Below are 27,446 nucleotides of genomic sequence, written 5' to 3' on the forward strand. Positions count from 1 at the left end.
TGGCTGAACGGAAAGAAGCTTGGGTTAAAAGGAGGGTGTGTTTTTTCTGTGTGGAGGTCTGCAAGCTTCAGATTTGTTTTGGTTTTTTTTTGCTGTTTACCTTCAAGCCCACTTTGACTTATATGATGAGACGTTAAATGAGAGAGCCTAAGAACCATGGCATTCTTTATTAAGTCAATCAGTTTGTAATGTTTTTGTACTGCCTTCCTGTTTACTCAGTATTATCGTCTTTTCCATTGAGTCATGTTGTCTCATGATGTGTCCAAAATACGATAGCCTCACTTTACTCCACTTTGGCTTCTTGTAGGAGTCAGGCTGATTTGCTCTTGTACATGAGCATTTATGTGCCTTTTGGCAGTGCATGGTATCAGAACTCTTCTCCAGCACAAACATCTCAAATAACTTGATTTTCTTTCTATCAGCTTTCTTTAGAGTCCACTTCCCAGCCATACATAGAAAGTGGGAGTACTATGATGTGAGAGTTCTTGGCTTTTTATCTATGAATGTCTTTCACTTGAAGCTACTTACTCCTTAGGGAACGTTGGAAGTAATATTTCTAATAATAATAAGATAATAATAATAATAATAATAATTTATTTATATCCCGCCCCTTGAGTCAATCGGGGTGGCTAACGGCAATAAAATACAATACATTGTACACAAAACCCCCCCCCCTTAAAAAATTATTAATCATTATATTAAAACCAACAAATTAAACAACATTAACACATACACATTATTACAAGACAAAACACAAACAAACAAAACAAAACAAAAATAAAACAGTAAACTCGGCATTAGTATGTCTCGTAGCATTTCTCGGAATTATGGCATTCAAATTCCTGGTGCAGAATTCAGCACCTGACCAAGTTACAAACCCAAGATTCCATAGGATGACTTTAAATAGCACTAGCTGCTATAATTGTGTAGTATGGAGCCATCCCTGTGAGGCGTCAAAGTCATCTGGGAATTTCATGTGTCAGTATGGATTTTAACCTCAGTCTTCTGAGACCAGCACTCTAAAACAATGCCATACTAGTTTTCTAAGAATATGTTATATGAGTATTATAATATGAATATGTGGAGCTTATTTAGTATTTACCATATGAATAGGATTGGTAAAATACACACATAAATTTGTTTTGTTTAACTACCTTCAAGTCAACTTTGACCTGTGGTGATGTATGAATGAGGGATCTCCAAGACTCGAGACATATGGGCCAAATAAACCATGTTCCACCTGGTTTGTGAGGAGGGATGTTTGAGATGATGCACACCTCAACTGATTGGGTTTGCATTTGCTTAATCTTTGCACGCTATTGTATCAAGTGCCCCAGACTATCCACTGACACCCCTCTCCAATTTTATTTACTTGCATAGTTTTTCCTTGCCAATTTGACCATAAATATGTGTAAATTTTGTTCGGTTGCAGAGCAGCAGTAGGAGAGCAAACATGCATTCCAGCATTCGACTAGGATTCTAAGAGATCAGGGTTTAAATCCCTGACTGGTCATGGAAACCCAAGGGTCACTCAACCTCAGGAATGGCAAACCATCTCTGAACAAAATCTGGATGAATAATATTCTTTTTTGTTTCGTCTTTGAGCACCCTGTGTTTCACACCTGAAAATTCTTTTCCTCAAAGTATTTTAATGCCTTTTGTTTTTGGCATAGGATGTTAGATTAAGTTTGGATCACTGTAGAGCTGCAGTTGTGTCAGAGATGGAAGGAGTAGGAAAATGGCTGTCTACTGAAGACCGAACAAATTGTGAGGTTGTGGGCTTTGTTCCACAAGCAAGGAGGTAACATTTAAATAGCCTTGCAGTATTGGAAATATAAGTGTGGACAGGAAATATAAGTGTGGGCAGGAAGATGGTAGGATGTGTATAAGAACACTTCCTGTGATTAATCCTTCAACAGCATGATCCTGTGCAGATTATTTTCACCTACACCTACTGAACGCCAGGAATAAACTCTTCCAGAACATGGCCGCATAGCCCAAAAACCCACAAAAACTATGGATGAGCCATTTGACTTCACAAAGTAGAACTCTCTCTGAGTAGAACTGTTACCAGTATACAGGAAAAGTGCTTCAGTGATAAACACCCTCCTTGAATGTCCTGTCAGAAATGGAGCAAACTACAGCACTGGTAGCACCTTATTCTGAAAAGAATGATCAAGGCCTGGTTGGTGCAAACTGATATTGCTTTCCTCTTCCTTGAGTTCCAAGCGCCCCAGCACTTATCTTGGGCCAGAAGGAAGGCAATGATACACTGGCGGGACCATCATTGGGGCAGAAGGAACAGTCATCTCAGGCCACCAGTTCTGTGTTCTCTGAACTCCACTATCAGGTCTTCTCAGCTAAAGGACACATCTGTTTGTGCCATATAACCTGTCTGCATTTTCTAAGCTAGTTTGCTGCGTCCAAAATATCAACAAAATTCATTCATTCATTCTTTGGGGTCTGTGAACACACATATGGATTTTACTGCAGATTATATTTGGAACCTATAGAATAGCTAGGCCTGAATTTTGTTTGTAGCCTTGCACATCCTTTATATATCCCCCCAGTCCCAGCCGTTAGACTCAGTTATCCATGAGCAGTATCAAGGAACCTCACTAGACTTTGATCCTGGGTGGATAGCTTCTTCAGGACTTTTCTGATGGGGTAGATGTGACAGTGGCATTTAACCACAGAGGTGTATTTGACTTGGACCCTCAGATGCATCCTGGTGGAAGAAAATGGAATGCCTACAGATAGTATCTCCTCTTCCTGCATTGTGTTCTCCAGGAATATGTACTCATTGGTTTAAATATGCATTTACTGTTGTGACTTTAGATGCATTCACTTGAAACAGTGTTTAAAGCCCTGACTCTATATGGGGTGAACAGTGGGATATCCATGTGTCTCTAGCATAGGCTCAGGGTATTTTCCCCATCCCCAAATGCAAAATATTCAATACTGGACATGCTTAATACATCTTGCCTTGTAACTGTTGTCAGTCATTCTTAACACCTTCTGACTGAATGACACTTTTGACTTAATGACATTCTGTCATCAAAGAATTTGGCTTACGCTTGTAACTGAATGAATGTTTCTAAAGGAGTCAGTTTTGAAGATTTGCAATAGTAGTTGACTTGTGTGCTCTAGGCCATTCTCCTCTCTTTTTTTGTAGCATAATTATACTAACATTCATTTCTTATTTAGCACCTCTGTGTTTTGAAGGTACTTGAACATGAACCAGGTTCTTCAGTTGGGTGGAGTAAAGGAATCCATTCCATATTCATACCCCCAGTTACAACAGAAACACTTTAATGGATGCATTCGCAGTCTCATTGTGGACACTCAGGTAAGTCAAATGTTTTTAGAATAATAAATGGCATTATACTAATGAAGGCTTTAGCTTTTTTAAAAAAAATTAGAAAGGATATGGACATTTCTTCTATGATATGATGCTAACAGGGAGTTTGCTTTAAGCTTAAGATGTGTCAAAATGAAGCCTTATACTCATTCCAAGTCTATAAGAGATACATCTTCTAGGCTAGGAATGTGAAGGTTGTTTTAGTTCAATCCAGCAAAGTTCCACTTTTCTTGGGACAGGGAAGGTTGTGATTCAGCATCTCTTCTAACCTACTTTAGTCTTATCTGCTTCTGTTTTATCTCTCTTCTATCATTCATGAGATCTCCCCCCCCCACACACAAAACTGGGGTCATCACATTACATTCTGCCTGTATGTGACTTGCATATTGTGCAACCAAATGCATAATTTGCCTTATCCTTGTACTTTGGGAACAAAAATGTAACCAAAATAAGGGACACACATCAGTGGAAATGTGCACCATATTTAGGGAGGTGGGGGATTTCTACAGAATTATCTGTCAGATTTAATTACATGAAAAACATTCTTTGATCTTGTTATGATACCATATGTTTCTTTTCAAGCAGGGATGGGAAAGTGTGATCCACCATTAGCTGTATTGACCAAGCTGATGTGAATTGCAACCTAACATCTGGAGGGCCACAGGTCCCCCACCTCTTTTTGAGAGGCTGAAATTACATTTGCATTTGTGTTACCAGGGGATTGACCAGCCACAGTATTGGAAAGGGATGACAGCTTATTTCTGGCAGTGTTGGCAGAAGCTCCATTTTTTTAACAGCCAACCATGATTCTCCTTTTTTTCCTTTTAAAGCTGTATGACCTTGAATCTCCAGCAGAGTCTCTGAATAGCTCTCCTGGCTGCACCTTGACGGATGGTAGTTGTGAGAAGATGGGCTCCTCTCCATGTGGCATTCATGGGAGATGTCTTGGCGAGTGGAGCTCATTTACCTGCCATTGCTTGCCGGGTTACTATGGTTCTAAATGTGACAAAGGTGAATAATGATTTTCACTCTTGGTATAGTGCAGAGTATATTTTGCTGAGCTCCCCTGATTGAAGGGCTCCAAGAAAAGAAACTCTCTCAAGGATTAGCTGTTCTGTTCTGCCACCTGAAGACTGTGGAGACAGCTGGGATCTGTGGTGAAAATGTTTCACTTGACCGTTAACTAGATTGAAAGGGATGGAAGCAACTTGGAGGGGTTTGTGCTTCTCCCTTTTGGGCGGAATTCAAAGACATAGCCATGTTAGGCTGGAAAATTGGTATGCAAAGGGATCTTGTCAGCATCTTTGAGACTAACTGAAAGAAAGAATGGTAGCATGAACTTTTGTTGATTTGAACCCTGCATGGGTTGGAGTCCAGAGAAAGCTCATGCTTCCTTTATTTCTTTCAATTAGTCTCATAGGTGCTATCAAATCTCTTTTCATATTTAAACGCAACTGGGAAAGTTCCCAATGTAACTTTGAAACCTGATTAAGAAACATATATTGTTTACTGCTAGTGTATTCCCTCTCTCCCTCCTTCTTGTGCAGAATTCATAGTTCTTGTCAGCCAGAGTCTCTTTTTATTCTATGTAGATGACCAAACCTATGTCTAATGACATGCCTTTATATACCAGAGGAGAAAGCCCTCCAGTTGGCAGAGGTCTCTGGGCAAACTCTACCCTAACTCCACTGTTGCCTCCTCTTTTGAGTCCTATATCTACGGTCACTGCAAAGATGAATGGAAGAAGTGAAGAGTGAGAGTGGGATTCCAAACAGAATAGGTCCAGGGGCAATGCTTACAGCATGAAGAGGCATCTGTGGAAGGGCATGGAGAAGGGGGAGGAGGAACAAAGACACTCTGCAACCAAGCTATTGGTTAGAAAAGTGGCACTTAATGCTCAGCCAGGAACCCAATAGAAGGCGTGGTCATGATCCTTATGTCAACTGTCTTGGAGATTGAGAGAGAGAGAGAGAGGGAGAGGGAGAGGGAGAGATGCCCCCACCTGGTTTTCATTTTCTATCTCTGCTGTTTATGCAGCTGACTCAAGTCTTCTAATTATATAAATAAAAAAATTAAGGTATGTGTGTATTTATGGCTCACTGCGTCTTTTCAATTTCTCTAGTTGCTGAAGAATATTCATTTGGGCCAGGGAGTTACATTCGTTACCAGCTTTCTTTCACCACACCTTCTCGCAGAACACTGGTAGAGGCCATGATAAGGATGCGAGAGCCCAACGGTATCATCATGAGCATGTCTTCCCGAAACAAGGATGAACACATCACCCTGCAGGTAAATGATGATGGGTGATGGTCAAATGTCAATTCAGAGTTAATTCTGTTCCAACCCAGCGAGGCATGCACAAGATTGATCTCTCCTGATGCATTCCATTCATCATTATTGCTTATAATTCAGCTGTGCCCTTGGTTCCTCTCCCCTTCCAGTGAAATTTAAAACAGCCATGCTGTTTTGTAAAACATACATTTATAGAAGCTGCCAAGTAGTACCACAGAGTCTTCATTATCCAAACCTTAAGGCCAGTTCACACAGCAAAATTCCAATATATTGCTATGCAATCATGTGAGGCATTATTAGGATGTGAGCTGATCTGCGCAGGTGGAAACTAGCAAGAGCCTTTTAAATAATTTTATTTGTATTTTCTCCCATAGTGATGGCTATACAGATTAGCTGTTGCATCCCAATGTGTACAACCTTCTCCATGTTAGCTTTTCTTCATGCAACTCACCTTAAGTAGATGCAATTACATTGGGGATGTTTGGCTGTCAGAATGTTTTTTGGGGAAGTTTGGCTGTCAGAAAGTTTTTTGAGTAATTTGGTGCACTCTCTGTGCTGTTCTGTGACCTTGGTCTGGTGTAATAAGCCCTCCAATGTATGAAATACATGGAATAATTTAGATGGACTCTTACCTGTGTGCAATGCAAATGAATGATAGTTTGAATGTATGCAGTGAAGGTGAGTAATGGTTTCCCTTTCAAAAGGAAAAAAATATTTTTCATATCTATTTCCACTGTCAAATTGACAGGGAAAATAAAACTCTTTGTTGTTCTTGCTGTTGTTGGGGAGACCAAAATATTAGCCTCACTGTGATAACCCAGGTAAGATACAGGAGCTGGCATGAGCCCTGAATATGGTTAGGAAGTAAGAAACATACACATACACAATTGGCCAAGGTGCTCCAATCCCACTCACTAAGGCTCTCAGTCTCAGCTTAGAGTGGTCAAGATGGACAACTTTATTCTGAAAACACTAAGCATTTATAGAACCTTTTAGCTTAAGCAAGCACTTGTAAAATAAATGTCAGGCATGAAATCAACATTGTTTCTTTAGTTATCTAACTCGGAGTGCAAACTTACAGCACTGTTTGAAATATCAGCAACTTAGCAGTGACTAACAAATGTAAGAGCAAACAGTTCGGTGTCCCTTGGGAAACTAACTGCAATAAAATGAACACTGTTTAAAATGTAGGATAAAAGACCCTAAAGACATATTTCATGCTAACGCTGCAATCAGATTAAAACAGCTTTCCGCTCTGGAAATTATTAATTGGGTAGCAGTTGGTAAAGTGAAATACATCATAGCGTAGTGGTTTGAGTGTTGGCCTGTGACTCTGGAGACCAGGGTACAAATCTGCTCTCAGACAAAGGGCCGAAGCAGATGGCCGGAAGTAGTGGCTTCTGGCCACTCTGGCACCGATTGTGCCAGGACTGTGGCAACCACATGGCCCACTCCCAAAGCAGCTCTTGCTGTTTCGGAGTGGCTTCTGGATGCTTCGGGGGCATGCATTATCTGAGCACCACGCCCCCAAAGTGGTCAGATGCTGCTTCTTTTGGCCTGTCTGTTTCAGGCTATAGAAACCCACTAGTTGCCCTTGGGCAAGTCACACTCAGCCTCAGAGGAAGGTAAAGGGAAACCCCCTCTGAACAAATCTTGCCAGAAAAATCCATTGATAACTTTGCCTTAGGGTTACTGTAAACTGGAAACAATTTGAAGGCACACAACAATGACAAATGGTAAATCCTTATTTATTGACATTGGCCAATTGCTGTGTAGTTTATCTACTTGTGTACTAGCCACATTGTACAGTCAATTGCTGAAATTTACATGGAGTCTGAGTATTTAATTGGGCAATTTACAAAATGTCTGATTAGTTCACACACTCAGACATCTATTGGCGACTGTCCATATTGATGAGGGAACGTGCAGAATCCTCTGTTGATACCATCACTTCCTCACATTATCTGCACTTTCATGTGAACATACATAACCATAGTTGCTTCTGCTGGCTCCCCCCCCCCCCCCCCGAGTGGCCTTCTGTCCCATGTGATAAAGTATAAATCTAAACAATAAATAAATGAACCATGTATGCTTTGTGCACATTTACTGGTCAGTTCACATTGCCCTGATACATTAATACAGCATCATCCCTGTGGGAATATTGCTGCATTTATCTAATCGTGTGTAAAGAAATGCATCTCTGAATCTTGACCCTGTCTTTATGTTTATACACATATGCACTCAAGCAGTTTGGAGCCCATAGCTGAATTTACAAAGTCCTTCCACCTACCACTTTTGCTCTGTTTTTCAGCACTACCTAGAACCTAGTTGTGCAGTGTTCAAAGATTATTAACACCCTTTCCTTGTTTCTTTGCAAGGTGGTCCTTGGCTTATTAACAGTATCTTACAACCTGGGAGATGGAGCATTTGCAGTTAGCCTTCCTTCCTATCAAGTTGATAATGGAGAATGGCATCAAATTTCCCTGGAGAGAAATGAAGATGAGTTCATTCTTCGCCTGGATGGAGGAGGCGGGAAGAGAGAAATCTTGAAGGCAGCGGGAGTCTACAAAGAGATCATCCTTGATCCCAACAGCTTGGTAGTTGGCAATACACACCCTGTCAATCAAAGCCACAGTTTCCAAGGTAAAGAGAATATTCTACTTAACTGTTGTCTCGGATAACTGTCCATCACAGAGCCTTAGCTATTAAAAGAGTTATGAGATGGCACTTGCATAGCACCCATAGTGTTTGTGTATTAGCATTTAGCATCCCTTGCTTTTCCTTTGTTGTTCTTGCACAGCTAACAAGCTAGCCGATTAAAAATATGAAAGGGCCCCAAGGAGACATCTTGTGGCAGCCCCTGCTACCCTCCCCCTTCTGCTTAACTTTTTTCTTACAAATCTTAGCAAGTTGTGACATCGTGTAAATTTGTAGTGGGGGTGAAGGTAACATTTTAAGAGTGCTGGAGGGGGGATCGGTAATTCCACTTATTCTACTTGAACAAGTCCACATTTTCTTTTCTCCTCTTAGGTGGTTGGTCAGGGGAATAGCCCTGTACATTTTCAGAGTGTTTCAGATTAGATAGTGAAAAGCAGGACATGGAGTTATGCAACTGATTATGTATACACAGTATAAAATATATATACATTTTCTGGGTGAAGAACCTTGGTTTTTTAGATGTTGTTGGATTCGTGTTTGTATTTGCCTGCGTGACTCATCCAGGGATGATGGAAATTGTGGCCCAATACTTGTAGAGGATTGCAGGTTCCACATTCCTGAGGAAAGATAAACACATTCAAGTTGTTTTCTTCTTCTTCTTCTGTGGTATTGAGGATGGAGCAAGAGTCAAGGCTCATGCCAGGGTGGGAATCATATCGCCCTCCAGGTATTCTTGAACTGCAGCTCCCAGCATTCTTCACCATTGGCTAGGGCTGATAGAGCTGTTCAGCATCATTTGGAAGACTGCTGAGTTCCCACTCTTGATTTATACCATGTCCTACTTACTGGTTTGCATGTCTGTGAGCTATATTACGAATGAATGAACTCACTGTCTTCATCCTAATGCAAGATACATGCAAAGACTGTTTTAGCGGGTGGGCAGATTTCACACATGTGGGATCAAGGTGTGTACTTTACCTGACACCATGATCCACCAACTGGAGTCTAGTGCAAAAAATAGATATTTAGAACTACTTTTATTCATGCATAATTGTTTGTGTTAATAAAAATTATTTTTTGAAAAAGAATTCCACACAAAAATCCATTTCTGGTTATGCCAAGGTTTCTTCATCGTAGAAATAAATTTGACAAATGCAGGACTTTTGTTTGTGACAGTCATCAAATCAAGAGAATAATAAATTGTTGCCTTTCTACAATAAATATAAGAAGAATATATTGAAATCTACTTCCTCTAGAGCAGTCTCCCCATAGCCATCAGATTTTAAGTACACCTATCATCCTTAGTATCAAGGCTTCTTGGATGATGGGATTTGTATTTGATAGCATCTGGGCAGCGCTAGCTGGTGGAGATAGCTTTAGAATGATACATACCCCCAAAATGATTTCTTCACATTTGGGGGTATGTATCACAGCTGGGAAGCAGGGAATGGAGTGGGAGCTCTGACCTGCTTCTGAACTTCGGAGGCAGTTGTTAAACATAATACATGCTCAGCCTTGCAGTGCTTTTGACACATCTATTTCAAAAACAATTCTTGATGAAGAGGGTTTTTTGTTTTTTTAAAATCAAGTCTGTTCTGTATTTCGCTTTAGGATGCATGAAGGATGTCAGGTTCAATAACTACAGGCTACCTCTAGATCCGTCCCTTAAGGAGCTGGTATTGAGTGCTCAAGGAGTGAGAAAAGGCTGCCTCTCTGAAGCCTGCAAGAGTAATCCTTGCAGCCAGCAGTTTATATGTATTGACTTGTGGATGATGCATGAGTGCAGGTAAGGTAATATTGTTTCATAAAATTACAGTGTAAGATCAACTCACTCTCGCAGGGCTGCAGTTCTGGTGGTTTGAAGAATGTGTATGTTTTTTGGGGGGAAAGTAAGGTGGGTTCCTTTGGAAGAGGTACTTATAAGTACCTAGCTATACATAGAGCAAGCATGAATGCAAAAAATCTCTGTGTTCCCCAACCAAGAGATCAAAACCTTTGTCTAAGTACCAGTGATAAGGCTTTCTCTGAACTTAACATATATTGTTATTATAATCTGCTGTACTTCAGGGCAAATGTAGAGGGATGTTATATTAGTCACAAAGGAAGAGTCTTTTGCCCACCGTTAATCTAGAATCCTCAGATTAGAAAAGGATACCCCTTGGAATCAGAGAACAGAGGGAAAAATAGTTTGGCGTCAGTTTGAATTGAGAAGAAGATTTACTAGTTAATGAGTTTGCCTGAAGGTGCAGCACCTTGAAGTTCAGGATGTCTCTCTGGAAATTGATGCAAGGGTAGCAGGTTTGGTGCTTGCTGTGGGAGTGCTGGTTTGCCTCCAGTATGCTCAGCTGCTTGAATAAAACAAATATTACAAGAACAGCATAAATCTACAGCATATTCTCACATCCAAAGGAAATGAATCCTTGTAGCATTACTTGTGAAGCTTCTCATCAGATGGATATCTGGGGAAGGTGTGCTAATAATAAATTGAAATTTTGCCTTCAGTATCTCCCTTTTGAGAAACTCCCATCCATCTTGAACTCCCTTCTCTTTCAGTATTCCTGACCCTTTAATATTCCTGCAGATAACCTAATAGGAATCCCAACAATATAGCAGTATTTTTTTTCAAAATTAAATTAACAATATGGCACTGTTGCAGGAAACAACAAAAACGTTAGTGGTGTATTCTTCACCCATATTAATTCCATTGGTATACAGATTTAATATTAAACAATTCCAATCAGGAGGAAAAATGAGAGATGTCTCAAGAAACCAGGATGGATGACTAATGAAATTTCAATTGAGCTAGGTTTTAAACGGAACATGTATAAGAAATGGAAAAATGGGGAACTCACCAAAGAGGAATTCAAACAAATAGCTAGCGTGTGTAGGGAAAGTCAGAAAAGCTGAAGCTCAGAATGAACTCAGGCTTGCTAGAGAGGTTAAGAACAATAAAAAGGGCTCTTTTGGGTATGTCCACAGCAAAAGGAAGAAGAAGGAAACGGTAGGCCCACTGCGTGGAGAAGATGGCAAAATGCTAACTGGGGACAGAGAAAAGGCAGAATTACTCAACACCTTCTTTGCCTCAGTCTTCTCACAAATGGAAAAGGGTGCTCAAACTGAGGAAAATGGAGCAGAGGACACAATAGGGGAAATGCAGCACAGAATAAGTAAAGATGTAGTACAGGAATAACTGGTTAATCTAGGTTAATTTAAGTCTCCAGGACCAGATGAGCTGCATCCCAAGTGTTTTTTAAAAACGGCAGAAGTAATTTCCAAGTCACTGGCAATAATCTTTGAGAATTTCTGGAGAACAGGAGAAGGCAGGATGGCCATCTGTCAGGAGTGCTTTCGTTGTGTGTTCCTGCATGGAAGGGGCTCTGACTGGATGGCCCTTGGGGTCTCTTCCAACTCTTTGGTTCTATGATTCTGTGCATCTGTGAGTAATTGGAAATCACTTTTCTAAGAACTGATTTTCACTGTCCAGATGATACCCTGTGTAACTAGTGAGCTTTTCCTTCTGGCCAGTAGCCCAGTCTTTGCAGTGCAACTCTACATGTTTTGGACACTCTTTTATCTCCCAGAATACTGTTGCTACTTCCTGTTTGCTTAAGACTGCAAAGCTAAGGTGGTTGTCAGAGTGACCTTACTATTAGGCACTGAAGGGCAGTTTTCTTAGGTGAAAGAGGGAAAGAAACAGGGAATGGCCAGACAGGATTGTGAATGCTATATAGCCTGTGCAATTTAAGCTTTCCTTATACCTTCAGATGTAGAGAATGAGTCTATCCCACCACTGATGTTGAAGGAAGTTATAATCAGATCTTGGGGAAATTAATTTTAAACTAATGTATTAGAGTTAGCATTACTTGAGAAGTTGTTGTTACTTCTTGTTTTACTTTTTCAAAAAAGTAATGCACTGCCTTACTCATTAGTAGTGTGTTAACAACAAATTGCCAACATCTTACTTTTAAAGAAAATCAATTAAAATAGTAAAAGTTGCAAAAATGCCTTCCAGTCTCCAGATACATTAAGTAAACACTATCTGTTAAAGCATATACTAACATGTTTCAGTACTGCAAATAATGCTGTTTGCACATATTAAAGAGGAAAGTAATGAGTAACATGATTATTTTTAATGAGTTTCTCTAAAGTCTGGATTTGTTTGGCTGGTTAATTTTTTTATACACGGAAGGGGAAAGAGGGTGCAATGTTGTTCTTTACCGTAGGCAGCAAAAAATATTGGACTGGTTGGGTTGGTGTTTTCAACTACCTAGCAAACAACATAATATGGTAAGTAGTTTGCATTTACTTGATGGCTAGCAGGTTGTGCAGCAATCCCTTGAGAACTGATTCATTCATTTCAAAAGCTTGTTTCTAATACCTGATGAGATATCAATAAAGCAGTCTCTTGCTCATGAAAGCTTCTGCTACAATATACTTGCTTATCTTTAAGGTGCCACAGTGAGAAACTCTTTGGAAGCTGGTGTGTGTTTGTGTTGCATGAACCTATCTTGAAACACAGTCATAGGAGCTGGGTTTGTTCCAGGCATCCAGCCTTCTGAACTCATGGGGCTCATCCGTAAGCAGATTGCATTACTCTGGAACTGGCTCTTGATTATGCTAAATGGGAACATAAAAATCAAGTTGGTGCCCCAGAGCTTTGGATGAACCAGTGCTGAGGTTGCTGCTGAATTTTTTGATCTGCATTTCTGTCTTTCAGTTGCCCTCCAGGACACATGTTGGTGGAGAATGCCACTGGCCGGCACTGCATTTATACAGCGTGTGCTCAGAGGCCATGTAATTTTGGCACATGTATCTCTCAGTCTGCAAGCAAGTTCCGATGCCACTGTCCCGATGGCTACTCAGGCCGTAACTGTGAAATCACGCTGGCAATCTTTCACAAGGATGCTGGGCTGAGCTTCAGCTCCATGTTTGCTATCTGTATTTGCTTTCTGGCCCTTCTAGGTAGTTATGGCAACTACATATTATACTATCTTTGGTGATGAACCAAAACCATCCTTCGTGTTGTCCTGCGTACATGTTACGAAAACTCCTGCTGGATCATGCCTTCATTGTTTTGTCCTTTTGGTCTTTGTTTCATCAGTTGAGACATTTCTTCTTTCCATTGTGATCCATCTGCATTTGATTTAAACTTTCCATCTTTGTTCATTTGCTGCATTTCTGCATTATTTTGTTGGCAATTGATTCAGAAAGAACAAGCCAAGCATGTATCTGAAAGGAGAAATGAACATTAGAAAAGAACATTATTGTTGCTGACCAAAGAGCAATCTAATCCTGTATCCTGGCCAGATGCTGCCAGAAAGTTCACAAGTTGGGTGTGAAGCCAATAGACTTTCCTCTCTGTTGCCATTGAAACTCAGTGGCATAACTGCCTCTGGATCTGGAGGTTCCATTTAGCTGACATACCAAATAACTGTTGGTTGAGCTATCATTAATGCATTTGTTCAGCCCCTTAAAGCTGTCTAAGATGAATTGTTCAAAGAGAGATGTTTTGCAGGGAGTAAATTAATCATGAAACAACTTAAGTACAGCCAGCTCTCCATATCCACAGATTCAAGCATCCACAACTTGAAACATTTTTTTAATCCAAAAAAGCAAACCTTGATTTTTCCATTTTGTTTAGGAACACTATTTTACTATCCTGTTGTATTTAATGGGAGCTTCAATGCATTTTGGCATCCACAGGAATCAAACTCCAGCAGATACTAAAGACCTACTGTACATGATTTTGGAGAGAGTTGGAAAATTGTAAAATGTGTTATGAAATAATATATGAATTCATAATTAAGTGTTATTTATTACGCTACTGCACTTTCTGAATTTGCAAAGCACTTACCAAAATGTTTTGTCTTCACGGTAACCTTGTGAGATTTATTATTGCTGTTCCCATCTGTGGATGTAGGGCAGAGACAGCTGAACTCCATGGCAGTGGAGGTATCAAGTCTCAGTTCCCAGTTTCATTTTTAGCAGTCTGATCACTAGATTACAGTGGTCCCATTGCCAGATAGGGCACATAGCATGGAAATCTTGCTACCAATGGAGATTTTCAACATGTAGATTTTTAAACGTACAGGTGGCTCTTTTCTTCCGTGGGTTTGCCGTCTGCGGACTGGAACATCTGTGGATGGCCCTGCCCCATTCTCCCCAATGGAGGCATGTGCATGTGGCTGCACCACCATTGGAAATAATGGGATGTGTGACCCGTGGATTTTGCTATCTGTGTGTGGGGTGTGTGTGTGTGCGCGCGTGTGTTTCAGAATGTAACGCCTGCAGATTCGAAGAGTTGACTCCACCAAGGAAATTGGTTCTTCCTATGAACTCCATTAAAGAGAAACATATGCAGTAGTGACTCACCTCCTCCCCCCCAAAGTTCCACATATTGACCTGAGGCAGCTCTGCAGGATAGAATCCTTTGATTGCAAACAGAATTTAACTCTGTCCTGAGTTTTACCATGGCTTCTTTTGAAGTCATCAAGTTGTGATCTTGCAGCAATATGGGAAATTAAAAATTAATTTGGGGGGGGTATGCTATCATTTCTAGGCTAGCCCTGTGTAGATTTTCTAATTATTTATTTATCGAGGGCAAATAAGGAATAGAACATGTCAATTCATTCTCTGTCACCATCTTTATAGATCTCTGTAAAATGAGTAAGTTAACTCTTTTTTTTTTTTGGCCAAGATCTTGCAGCAGATATATACATATGGTGTTGTGGTGTCACCTCCCAATGTGACCCCTGAAATGCACTTGCTGAGGGATGGAATTCTGTTGCACTGGTGAGTGGGGTGCTGAAGGATGATGCATCCAGCCCCATTCTGCCAGCAATTGGTGGTGCACTAACCAGAAGCGTAGACCCCCACAGAGTCATGTCACAACATGCATTTGCTGGTGGGAATGGGCTGGACATATCATCTTTCAGTGCCCTGCTCACCAGCACTTCAGAAATCTGCCCCTTAGTGCAGCTGGCTAGATTTTAAGGTGGGTTTTAGAGGCGTTTACCATCATTACCACATTGTAAATGTGAATAGGAAACAGTTACGGTATCCTAAGTCTAGCTTACCACCTTGTAGCTAATAGGAGGCCAGCCTATATGTTGAGAACCACCTGCATGACTTAGAAGTCTGGAATATCCGAGTTGTAAACCGTGCTGATGGCCTGCTATAGACTCCAGATGGTTGACTGTGACAAATCTTTGTTTCTCACGTGAGTAGTATAAATGTGTATGTAGAACTTCTACATTTGCATTTTTGAACTGTAGTTGAATGGATCCGTTTGCCATGCAAACATGGGACAATAGTTATTTGAAAAGCCAGAATTACCTTTCAGAATTATGGGGACCTCTGCTCTTTAGGTAAATGGAGATTGTAAACAGTTGATATAGTTTGAGTCTTCCTTATCTGGAATTTCAAAACCCCAAATGCTCCAAAAACCAGTTTTTTTTCATGGGCGGCTGAGATTGTGGCACCTTTGCGTTTTGTTGGTACAAGATACAAAAAATTTATTTCATAAACATTAGTATTTAAAGTATTGTTTAAATTACCTTAAGACTATGTAAGGTGTATATGAAACATAAATGAATTGTGCTTGGGTCCCATCTTGAAGATTAGGCATACATATGCAAATACAAATATTCAAAATCCAGTATCCAAAACACTTTGTTCCCTTATTTCAGATAAGGGAGATTCAACTATTTCTTTTCTCTTCCAAATGTGAGGCATCTTTTTATGAGGCCATATTGTTCTCTTACTGGGTCTAGGGAGAGCTAACTGTTCATTCCCAAGTATCACCTTTACTTTCAATTAGGAGGAGAAAAGTTGGGCTTGGAGCAATGTTAAATATTGTTCATAGGCACTGAAAACATAGTGTACTTATAGGTTCTTTTCTGTGAGAGCTCAGTGGATATTGCATTGAGTTTGATGCACATTAATCTTGACTTCTACCTGTAATGTTTGCATCCAGCGGTTCTTTTTGACAAGCAGAATCAGAGGAGCAGCTCCTCTGAGAGTTGGGCCTTGACAGTGTAAGAAGAAAGGCATCTTGGAAGGCACAGAGCTACATTCTGTATTACATTTCTTTTTCAAACAGGTATCTTTGTAAACTGAAAAGAACACTTTTTGTGCTAGGCACTGGGAACATGAAGCCAAACTCTGTCCCTTTGGGAGATAGTCATGTTATCTAAATGTTCTCCTAGTTGTGTGGCCCTGTCTAAAGGGCACCTGTGCTTGCTCATTTTAGTACATTATTATTATTATTATTATTATTATTATTATTATTATTATTATTATTATTATTATTATTATGCTTTATTTATATAGTGCTGTAGATTTACACAGCACTGTACATACAAACAATAAAATAGATAAAGTAAACCTGCCCATGGTGTACAATCTAAGAAATAATAGCATAATACATATAAATAATACATAATGATACAGGAAAAGGTACAATAAAATACCTTGACTGATGTTGTTGCTCTGAATGGTCAAAATATATCACATTGTGCCAAGTAAGTGCATTTCAGAATCAAGTTTGTGCAAGCTTTCCAAGACTGTATATTTCAAAATCAGACTCTCGAACATATTTTGAAGAAGGTATAATCCCGATGGGTATACCAGTGGAATGCAACTTAGAATATTGGGTATTTCCAGCAGTTATTTCAAGAGTCCATACATGTGTACTCAGTAATAAGTCATAGAATCCCCAGAGTGTCGAGTTAGTATGAATATGATTTCAGCCTAAAAGTGTTTTTTATTGGAACGTTTGTCATGAACTTAATTAGAATTATAGGAATTTGTTATTTATTACATTTAAATCACTTGATTACATACAACAAGTCTGAGATAGCAGCCCTGTGGCTGCAATTTTGTGTTTATGCTGCCTTAGAACATGGGTGGGGAAAGTGCATGGATTTTGATTTTGGATGTTAATTGTACTTTGCTATATGGCCAACATGGCTACCCCTGAATATGTTTTTAGGGTGATCAAAATTCATCCAGCTTTCATGGCTACTTGAGAGTTATAGATTTAAAAAAGTAAAATGTCCAACCTGCGTGGCAATGCCTGTCTCCCTTGGAAGAAAATGTTCTGTTGGAACCTTTGTTCCCAATGCAAAAAGGAGACCCAAGTCACTGTATTTGGGGGGAAGAGTCAACATTCCTATCCTCCACCAGAATCGGGGAGCCCTATGCCTGTCACAGTTGGTCCTCCATCTCTAAGGATCCTTTATTCACAAATTCAACTATCCACAGTTTGCAGATATTCCAAAAATATACAGTATTAATTCCAAAAAGCAAACCTTGATTTTGCTATTTTATATAAGGGACACTCTTTTACTATAACATTGTGTATAATGGGACTTGAGCATCCATGGATTTTGATATCCATGGGGTGTGTGTGTCCTGGAACCAAACCCCAACGGATACCAAAAGCCTACTTTACTTAGCTTTAAAATTGTTAATGAGGTGAATGACATCTCTTCTGGCTTGGCCCTGTGAAAACATATTGCGACAGGCTTTCTCATTCAGTCATCTTTACGGTACATTTACAGACGTTTGCAATCATGTAAACTTCAGTTCAATCATATAACAAAAATAAGTTTAGAAAACACAAATGCTGTGCCTGAATTATTTTTTATAATAAAATGTATACTGCACAACCCTTTTTCCATTTGTTTAATGACATGGTCATTACTTCTGTTCTTTTACATAGTTGGTTGCTTGTGCTGTTTCCCATTTTATGTAAGATGCTAAAGTTGTGTTTTGATCATAGATTTAAATTGAGCTAAGGCTGTGGCCAGTTTCACATCACTGTTATTGTTATTGTTACTGTTTCTTTATATAGCACCATTGATGTGCATGACATTTTTAAAGTAGAACAACCCAAAATGGGGTCTTGACAAAGGTGTCCATTTTAAAATATATGTATATTTATATATACACATAGGGGGGGGGGCAGGAGGGAGGAATAATAAAGGTATAAAAGTATACAATACTACTGTAAAGCAAATTATCCAGATAAAATGCAAAAATAAAATACAGTATAAAACAAACTGATAAATACATGTAATCAAAACATACAGAATGATAAAAATCTTAACAAATCCTAAATCGCTTTATCTGAGATCTAAAATACTGAGGGAAGGAGCAGTCTGCAAATGTACAGAGAGGCAGTTACAAGAGTACAGAGCAGGGAGCAAGAAAGGACGAAGCGAAGCCAAGGAAAAAGAAACCTTTGGTTGGCTAAGGAGCCAAGAGTTCCTAGAATACAGATCTCAAATAGGTTGGTGAAAAGAAAAAAAGGTTGGGTAGGGTTTTGAAAGTTGAAAAAAAGAAGCTTGTACTGAATCCTAGAAGGAATGAGTAACCAATGTAGAGATAGCGGGGTTTCTCTTCAAAAGTGGGGCAACCTGATCAAAATGACAGGCCAAAAAGATAACCTTAGCAGCCAAATGTTGAATGGAAAAGACTAAGGTGAGAAAATGGAAGGCCAGTCAAAAGAAGAATATAGTAATCAGGATGATGATAAATGGTGAAGTCTAGCAGAGGTTTGAGGGACATCTTTCAGGAGTGCTGTGACTAGTGTATTCCTGCATAGCAAGGGATTGCATTTTAGATCACCCTCATGATTCTTTCCAACTCTTAAAATTCTGTGATTCTAATGTATTAATAGGATTTACCACAAATGTCTGCAAGAGATGACTTCTATGGAATTGCTGCAGTGTCATGAATTTCTTCCCTCTCATTTGTTTTGTCTGTCATCTGTAAAGTGCTCTTCCATCTTCATGTCATTCATCTCCTGTGACAAACATATGAGGTAGGTCATTGTTCCCATTTTAGCCGAGAGAGATTGAGAAGTGAAAGATAAGACCCATCAGATAAGTCACATCAGATAAGTCTGTATGTAGCTGGCTTGTTTTAAACCCAATCCTCTTTACCATCTTTTGGATAGACTACTTACACACACAAACATATATATATATAGTCTAGGTCCCATGGACTTAATGGAAATTTCATCTAAACAAGAGATGTTAGTATTGCAAGCTAAATAAATATATAAAATGTGGGCTCTGATTTTCTTCTCTGGATATTGCTCACCTTCTGACTGCTTTCCTTCTATTAATAGCAGTAAATCAAAAGGAGAGCTTAAGCTATTGCTAAAACTAGCTGTGTTTATTGGATTGTCTACTTAAAGGTCTGAATTGGTGCACAGTTGAACTGGCACAATCCCATTAGCTTGGTACAAAGACTAAACTCAAATGGTGCCAGTTTGAGAGCAGAGGTTGGGCATGTCGGCATAAGAGAAAAAAGTCACGTAAGTGATGAACATTGTGGAATGTGTTCATTTAAGGCCTGGTTGCAGCCATATGTGCACACACTTGTGTCCTAAAAGGCAACAAGGCAGGTGGACTCCCAATTATGTCACATGGCATTATCCAAAATGAAAGTCCCTGCTGTTGAGATGCTGCATTTCAAATGTGGTTTCTAAATATTCTTTCCTTTTGTCCTGTCTCTTTATCCAGTTCTGTTTAGTGGCCTTTTCCTTTGGATTCGGTGGAAGAGCCACAAAAATAAGAACGGAGTAGTTTATCATGTCACCACCTGCCATGATGACCTGGAGGACATCCGAGAGAACATCCTCAACTATAATGAAGAAGGGGGTGGCGAGCAAGATCAAGTAAGACAGTTTTTAGATTTGGAGTATGTAAGCGTGGCCTCAACTGTTTGCTTTTTGGTTTATTTGATATTGCTGCCATATTTCTTCACATGAAAGCTGCTTTTGATTTTCAGAGTGGAACCTGTGTTACCTTGTTGCGGCAAAAGAACAAAGAGTTGCGTGGCACCTTTAAAATATTGAGAGTGAGCTTTTGTGGATACACAGCCCACTATCTCAGATTGTATTTTCTCACAGAGAGGATAAAAGCCTCTAGGCATTTTTTTGATTTCCTTTAAAGTACTGCACAACAACCTTTTTTGTGGGAGCGGTGACTGCTAATGACCCGCCTCGAGTGTCATCTTTGGCAGAAAGGAATGAAATAAATGTAATAAATAATGAATGAATAAATAAATGGAGAGTTAACATGTTTAGATGTTCAAGAACATACAGATCAAGGCAAGACCCCTGATAGGCAACATTAAAAAAAGAGGTGAGATTCGCAACAGTAAATGCAGTAGACAACGTCAGAAGGAAAACCTTACATGCTACTTTCAGAAAGTTGGTCTGGGCTTTGAACCAATCTGTGATCTCAGTGAAAAGTAGCATTGAAGAAAAAGACTTGTCAAGGCATTACGTCTCTACTTGGAAGAACTTCTTGTTTGGGGGGGTACCACCAAGAAAAAACTGCCTAATAAAAGTAGGTGCTCATTTTAAAATACAAACCAAAAAACCCCAACCAAATAGTTTTAATGTGAGTACTTATAAAAATTGTGGATCACAAGTACCATAATGAAAGAAGTCACCTTTGTTCTCAAATGTGAAGGAATGCCGCTTCTGAAATGCCGTTTGCTGAAACACACATGTTCATCCTCTAAAAGTCGACTGATTTTCTTTTCAAGACTAGGTTGAATGTAGATTTAGAATACGTAGAGCCATTAAAACCAAGCCTCTTAAGTGACTGATTAGTCACTAATTTGACTGACTAATTTAATTTCGATTGATTTCAGTAGGTTTGCCCTAAGTATGACTTAATATTGGATCCAATCCATTGTTTTTACCTATTTCTAAGTGTTTGGTGGCCGGGGACAATGGAAGTTGTAATCCAACACAATTGGGAAAGCCTGTTCTACAATGTTTGACAGATATGTTCTACCAAGATTGTATAAAGGAGTAATGATGTTGATGTTAAGAGGTTAAAGTGGCTAGAATTTAAAAAATGGTGAATAAAGAGAGAAAATGGGAAGAGAAGGCAGCTGACTGTACACCTCCCCATATCTTGAATACTTGGCTTTTAGCAAGAGTTTCATGGAGCCAAAGTATTATGAAAGGAGCAACTGACATCTGTGCAAGCAGCAAATGGTGTCCCTTCTCCAAAAGTCCTGGCATATAGTAGCAAGGCCAGCAAAGTTATTAGTGCACCTAGGATAGACAATTCCACAATCTCTTAACTCCTTTCCTGGGAGTAAAGGTGTAACAATAATAAATTAATGTACTAATAATCCATTAATAAACACATTGTTGACTTTCCACGGCTGCCTGAAGTTTCCATCTCATTTAGCTTAATTGCAGGGCCATCCCTGCAGCTGACCAACATGAACTTTAGAACAACTAAAGAGGAAAGATAAAGGTGCAGACCTAGTTTCTAGATTGGTTCGGATTTTACATGTGGAACTTCCATCTAGCTGAATGGATTTTCTGTGAACGTGTTTTAAACACTTAAAGGGATATTTATCATCAAGGTGGCACATAGAGAGCTAAGTATATAAATCCTATTAGCACTTAATAAGATTAACTTCCTTCTCAAATTGTTTGGGAAGGGGGGAATAGGTTTACCCACACGGGGGGTATATCTTGAGAAAATCCACATTGTTCCTTTGACACATCAGGCACTATGCCCTGCCCTTTTGTAAAACCAGCAAAGTGAGCCTTAGTGATTCTTTCTTTCTCCTGTTTGATTTTTAACAGCTTTGTCTGATGAAGAAGCCAATGGAGTTTCAAAAGCTTGCATCATCTTTTTGCGCATTTGGGTTGGCCAGTCACAAACGCTAAACTGTAGGTTACACATTTGTAACTGCAATAATGAATTTCAACCACCTTTTAATGGCAATTTGAAAAAAAAGAAAATGATACTAGTAAAATATGGACGTGTCCACCCACTGCATTTTTAAATGCACTTTTTTTTAAATACCCTCAATATTGAAAGAAGTAGGTTTTGCTGGTGGTTACTTTACATGTAATTTTTTACATCCAAGGGCAAGAGGGAAACCTGGGTCCAAATGTGATGCTGAATGGTGGCAACAAAGTTTTGTTGATATGTGTAACTTCTTGGCTTAATGTTGGCTACTGAGCAGGAACCACTCCTGAGAATGAACATCCAGGGACAGAGAATTAAGCCAATATTCTCTGGCAATAATTCCTCTTTAACCTAGTGCCAACTTCTTCCTTTAGGATGCATATAACATGGCAGAGCTCCAGATGTCCCTTCAAACCAGCCCGGCATACTCTCTCTACAAGAAGAAAGGGAAACGGACAGAGCTGCAGAGTCCCTTGAGCTGTGATTTCCACATCAGTCCAAAGGAACAGCTGGAAGCTCTCTCAGCAGGAAAGGGCCCCTCCTTTTCTAGCATCGATTTTGGATGTTATCTTTCAGGTGTGGTAAGAAACATGGACCAGCAGCACCACACTCTGCCCTGCGATTCATTGCAGGTGTTTTACACAGAAGGCGAATGTTCAGAAGCTAGCAGCCTAAGTTCTCTTGGTTCCTCTGGATGGGATGAAGATACAGTATATGGGGATATAAAAGAATGGGGCCCCAAATTTGAAAAACTCAGTGAACTGTATTCACATGCAGAGCCTGATGACATTTAGACCTATCTGATGCGAGAAGGACTCTTGAGGATTTTTGTGGGGGTTTTGTTTACTTTTTTTGGGGGGTAAAGGTACTTTAAATGTACTTTTGATGAAACTGACTCTTCCTTGTGAGATACATTAAAGTCAGAATCAAAGTGGGGACTAGGTGTCCCCTATAGGACATTGGGCTTTGAGTCCAGAAAAGCAGCAGTCCAAAATGCAGAGGGCTGGGTGGGGGATTGAAAACGGAAGCACTTTGGGTACAGTTGTCTTTTGAAGGGCAAGATACAAGGGACAAAATGGAACTGGAGTCAGACTAACAAACAATTGAAGGATGTATGTAAAGAAACGACTGCTTTATTGGTTCTAAGAATGGATACCTTTTTGGTAAGTCGCTTTCTGCGTGAAAATCTGGAACAAAACCATGGCTTGTTCTGAGCTGCTCCTGCAATAAGTTGAAAAAACAGTTGTATATAATGTTGGTCAAATGGTATCCTGGATGGGAACTAACATTTTTTTGAACTTTGAAGATCCATGCTATGAACTTTCTGATGGTTGTGTGGTTGCTTTTAATGGCCAGAATTCTCTATTGCTGTCTACATTACGTAACTGTACACATACTTAGCCATATAGCGGAGGCACTAACAAACCCTGTTAATGAATTGTGAAGATGCACATTGGGATACTGGAAAGAGTGTCGCAATGTGCACTTGTCCCATTGTGTACTGGTCACTTCACTGCCCCCTCTCCCATGTAGTAATGTCACAGCAGCCACTTGCTGAATACGGACATGGCAAAACTGTTCACTTCTGTTTCCCACAGATGTGCATCCTCTTATGAAGATCCAAGTCTTACTGAATTGTGGTCAGTACAATTCACCCCTTCCTCTCCTGTTGAGCTGGATGGGACCCCTTGAGACCACCTTTAAATAAATAACTCACTGCCACCAGCCGTTGACTAACTGCGCCCACCTTAGCAACACATTGGGATTTTGCTGGGGAATTCTACTGGCATTTCACTTGCCAACCCAAGAAAGAACTGGCAAAAATTTGATGATCTCTTACAGCACTTTCCTAGCCTTAGAGTGGGACATTTCTTTTTCATAGCTTCATAATCTGAGAATCTTCATTTGTTGTCAGGAAGAGGCGCATTAGACAAGCAGAAGTGGTGTAGAGTTTTACCATTAACATTTTGCATTTTGTTAAAATTCGCAACACCCTGGAAATAGGTGTCATAAAGCAATTTGTTTACAGCTTGTCTTGGTTGGGTCGGTGGATAAAGTAGAATGGATTGTAACACTTTAGGCAGCAACTTGGGATATGATATTAGAATGGTCTCTTTATATGGACTCCCCACTACGTGACATACAAATACAAATGAAGGAGGCAGAGAGCTGGTTACAACTATAGTAGTTTTCTTTCATGAAGCTATTTACATAGGGGAGCATTCAAAATGGAGGTCTCTTCCCTGCCAGCCAAAATGGTACAGTACATTCTGTCAGTAGCAATAGCAGGTACACCTGATTATATAGGAATACCATACTACCTCTTTTTTTTTCTTTGTAACAGCCTTGGAACATTTCCTTTTGCTAGCTGCCAACCCTTCTACCCCAAAATGAGCCTTTTTAAGAATCTCACATCTTAAATTCTTGTTTTAACCACAAATTGGTTAACAAGACAAATTAGGCTGTAGTTTCTACCCAAAGTGAACCGCAGAATAAATAGCAAAAAGAATCCAGAATGCTGCCTGGAAAAAGGCCCCAAACAGGAACCATCCTTCATTGATCATGGCCCAGACTAGGATTTTTCTTCCTTGAGAAGGACATAAAAAGCCTTTGAGAGCCATTTCGAGGAGACTTTCTGTTAGAATGATGTTGTGGTACGATTTCCTGTACGTTTTTTAGTCCTTTAAAAATCCATTTCTTTAACTAGCTCAAATAGCAGTCCTGATTTATTTTTTGCTGAAACTCTAATATCTGAAGCGAAGAAGGCGGCCTCTGCAGTGCATTTCAGTCTTCTTATCACATGTCTGCATTTCTACTTAACCATTCCACATAAATGCCGTGCATTGGGCAAGGAATCACTGCGGACTGAAAATCTAAAGTTAGATTTCATTCTGCTGATGTTTCCAGCCCTGAGCAACGTATCCCATTCCCATGGCTTTGCGAAAAGGAGGTCTTCCGTTATGAGTGCTCCTTAGATTATTCATATTTTTTCCCCAACAAATTAGAGATAACTTTATGAGAAAAGTCAGAGAGATGGGAAACCAGAAAATGGAAGATCATTCATGCACAAGGGAGGGAATGAACAAGTGTACTGAGGGAGCAGTAATGGATATTGAAGAGTCCTTGGCAAAACATCAAGGAATGTTTCCAAAAGTGTGCATTATGCCACAACGGAGATCAGCATTTTCATAGCAAGCCAGAAATACTCAATTCCCCTCCAACTGCTACTTTTTTTTTTGTATGACTGTTTTTTCCCCTCACCATTAATGTTGTTGAAAACGTACTCATTTTGCAGATGGTGGGAGATTTTAAAGAGCATACAATCATTGGTATAAGTTTACGTTGGTAGGGTCCTTGAAGGTCATTTGCTCTAACCCAGTTGTCCATAAAAGATTCAATGATGGATGGATGTCCAGTCTTTGAAGAGTTTCAGTGAAGCATAGTGTACTCCTTCCAAGAGTACTATCAAACAACTTCTGATGAGTAGGAAGAGTTTCCCAGTGAGTACATCTGCTTCATCTGAGTGACAGACCATCACATATTTGAAGATAGTTATCTTTACTATTTTCCTGCAATGGTGACTAGAGGTAGCTTCTTAAGGAGGAGTACTTACAAATACCTAGAGAAGTGTTTTCTCTAGGAATTTCTAGGTTCACCAGTGTGACTCTATGGTCAGCAGAGTCACTTTGGAGGATCTAGAGAGAACATATTTCAAATACATCAGATACGCAAAAGTCATAGCTGCAAATGTAGAGGGCTGATGGTATTTAAATCTTGGCATTCACTCTCGAGGGGAAGGTTTAGCACATCACAACTAAGGTTACCAGGGGAAAAACAGGGCAAGGACTCCTGTACCTTTAACAGCTGTGTAGAAGGTGAAATTTCAGCATGTGTTGCTTGTCATGCAAAGTCTCCCTGCTGAAATTACCTCTTTGAAGCAACCATTAAAGGTACAGGAACCCTGTCCTGTTTTTTTCATCTGGCAACCAATGAGTGAATGTGGTTTTCCTTCCTGTTGTTTATTGTTAAAAATTATTTTGTCAGTATTTTTCATTCATGCAGGTGGCAAACAGATATAGACACCACGATATGACCCTGAACACATCCAGTCTCTGATTCTGGAAGCTGAACAGGGTTGAGCCTGGTTAGTAGTTGGATGGGAAACCATCAGGAGATACCAGGAATTTCCAGGCAGGCTTATAAAAACATTCTGTCTAGAAATCTGGAATGCTATTGTTGTCAGCCAGTGTTGACAAAACTGGTTTAGATAGACTCAGAATAAGGCAATTTCCAATGTTATTAAATTCAGAAGACCAGAAATGATGGCGGGCCAGAGCCACATGGGGAGAAGGAATCCAATTTTCATTTATATTGTTTTGTGGGCTGGGACAAGTGTATTGTACGGATAAGCTTTGTTTTGTAATTGTGGCAGACTTGTTGTAGGAAAAACCAGTAGCAAAATATCCCTCTCCCAGACCTCTTTCCCCGTCTTAAATCTAGACATTACTCAGTGTGAATGATTTGCTTCTTAACCATTCATCTAAATCTGATCCACCCACAATGTGATATGCTATCATTTTGAGTGCACTTTCAGTCCAAACTAGACTATTTCTCTTGCCTGTAACATGCTATTTATTCCCGTGGTATTCTCTACAGAATAAAAATGCTTTTTTAAAAAACATACACTGCAAAGTATTTTACTCACCCTGAGCCGTGAATTCTAGTTGATTTAAGCCCTGATTCTGATAAACAAAGGTGGAAGCTTGGCTGGAAAATGGTCTCACTGATTCATCTGAATATCCCTAGAGATGAGAATAAAAGAAAGGAAGGACAGCCAGGTGCCCTTGACAGTAGGCAGAAAGAAGTAGGAAACCCATTGAAACCAGGAAGCGCCCCAATAGTAGTCTTCTCTGTGGCTCTGTAAGAGAAATCCAAGCCAGTTTCCCCTCACTAGTGTCCTTCAAATGTATTTGGGTTACATGGTTAGTTGGGGATGATGGGGATTGTAGTCTAACACATTTCAAACCCTCAGTAGATAATCTACTACAAGGTGCTTTGCATTGCTAGCTGTTCCTTCAGTTCCACATGACGAAACAGATTTGGACAGTGGCAGGGTTTATATGTATATGCTAAAACCTCCTCTTTCATGCCATATCATACACATCTCGGGGGGGACGGGACACTTCTTGGACTATAACATCCAGAATCCTCCACTAGCTATGCTGGCTGGAAGACGGCAGGAGTTGTTATCCAAGAAAAATCCCAAGCTGTGTTCATGGTTTAAACATGTTGCAAATACTGTCCTTGCTTTATCTATTTATCTACTTGCAGTGACCCTTTGGTTTATAGGTTGCAAAAATTACAGACATTGCCACAAATGAAGCCAGTCGACT

At 39.8% G+C, this 27,446-nt stretch overlaps 1 protein-coding gene across 1 annotated transcript; it reads left to right on the plus strand.

Annotated features, from left to right (window-relative positions):
• Positions 1-1,721: 1,721 nt before the first annotated feature.
• Positions 1,722-26,690, plus strand: LOC121914383 (neural-cadherin-like). The gene is made up of 9 exons (XM_042437774.1): positions 1,722-1,801; positions 3,226-3,349; positions 4,192-4,372; positions 5,484-5,650; positions 8,032-8,296; positions 9,923-10,097; positions 13,029-13,273; positions 19,846-20,000; positions 22,428-26,690. The coding sequence occupies exons 1-9, from the start codon at positions 1,722-1,724 to the stop codon at positions 22,845-22,847; spliced, it is 1,812 nt and encodes a 603-aa protein (XP_042293708.1). The 3' UTR covers positions 22,848-26,690.
• The last annotated feature ends 756 nt before the right edge of the window (positions 26,691-27,446 follow it).

Source organism: Sceloporus undulatus, chromosome 8 (assembly GCF_019175285.1).
Source record: "Sceloporus undulatus isolate JIND9_A2432 ecotype Alabama chromosome 8, SceUnd_v1.1, whole genome shotgun sequence".
Taxonomy (NCBI): domain Eukaryota; kingdom Metazoa; phylum Chordata; class Lepidosauria; order Squamata; family Phrynosomatidae; genus Sceloporus; species Sceloporus undulatus.

Excerpts from the sequence above, each read along its gene's own strand:
- LOC121914383 (XM_042437774.1), top strand. The coding sequence starts at position 1,722 with ATGGAAGGAGTAGGAAAATGGCTGTCTACTGAAGACCGAACAAATTGT. Across the intron at positions 1,802-3,225 it reads TTTGTTCCACAAGCAAGGAG|GTACTTGAACATGAACCAGG; the intron begins GTAACATTTAAA and ends TGTGTTTTGAAG. Across the intron at positions 13,274-19,845 it reads TTGCTTTCTGGCCCTTCTAG|TTCTGTTTAGTGGCCTTTTC; the intron begins GTAGTTATGGCA and ends CTCTTTATCCAG.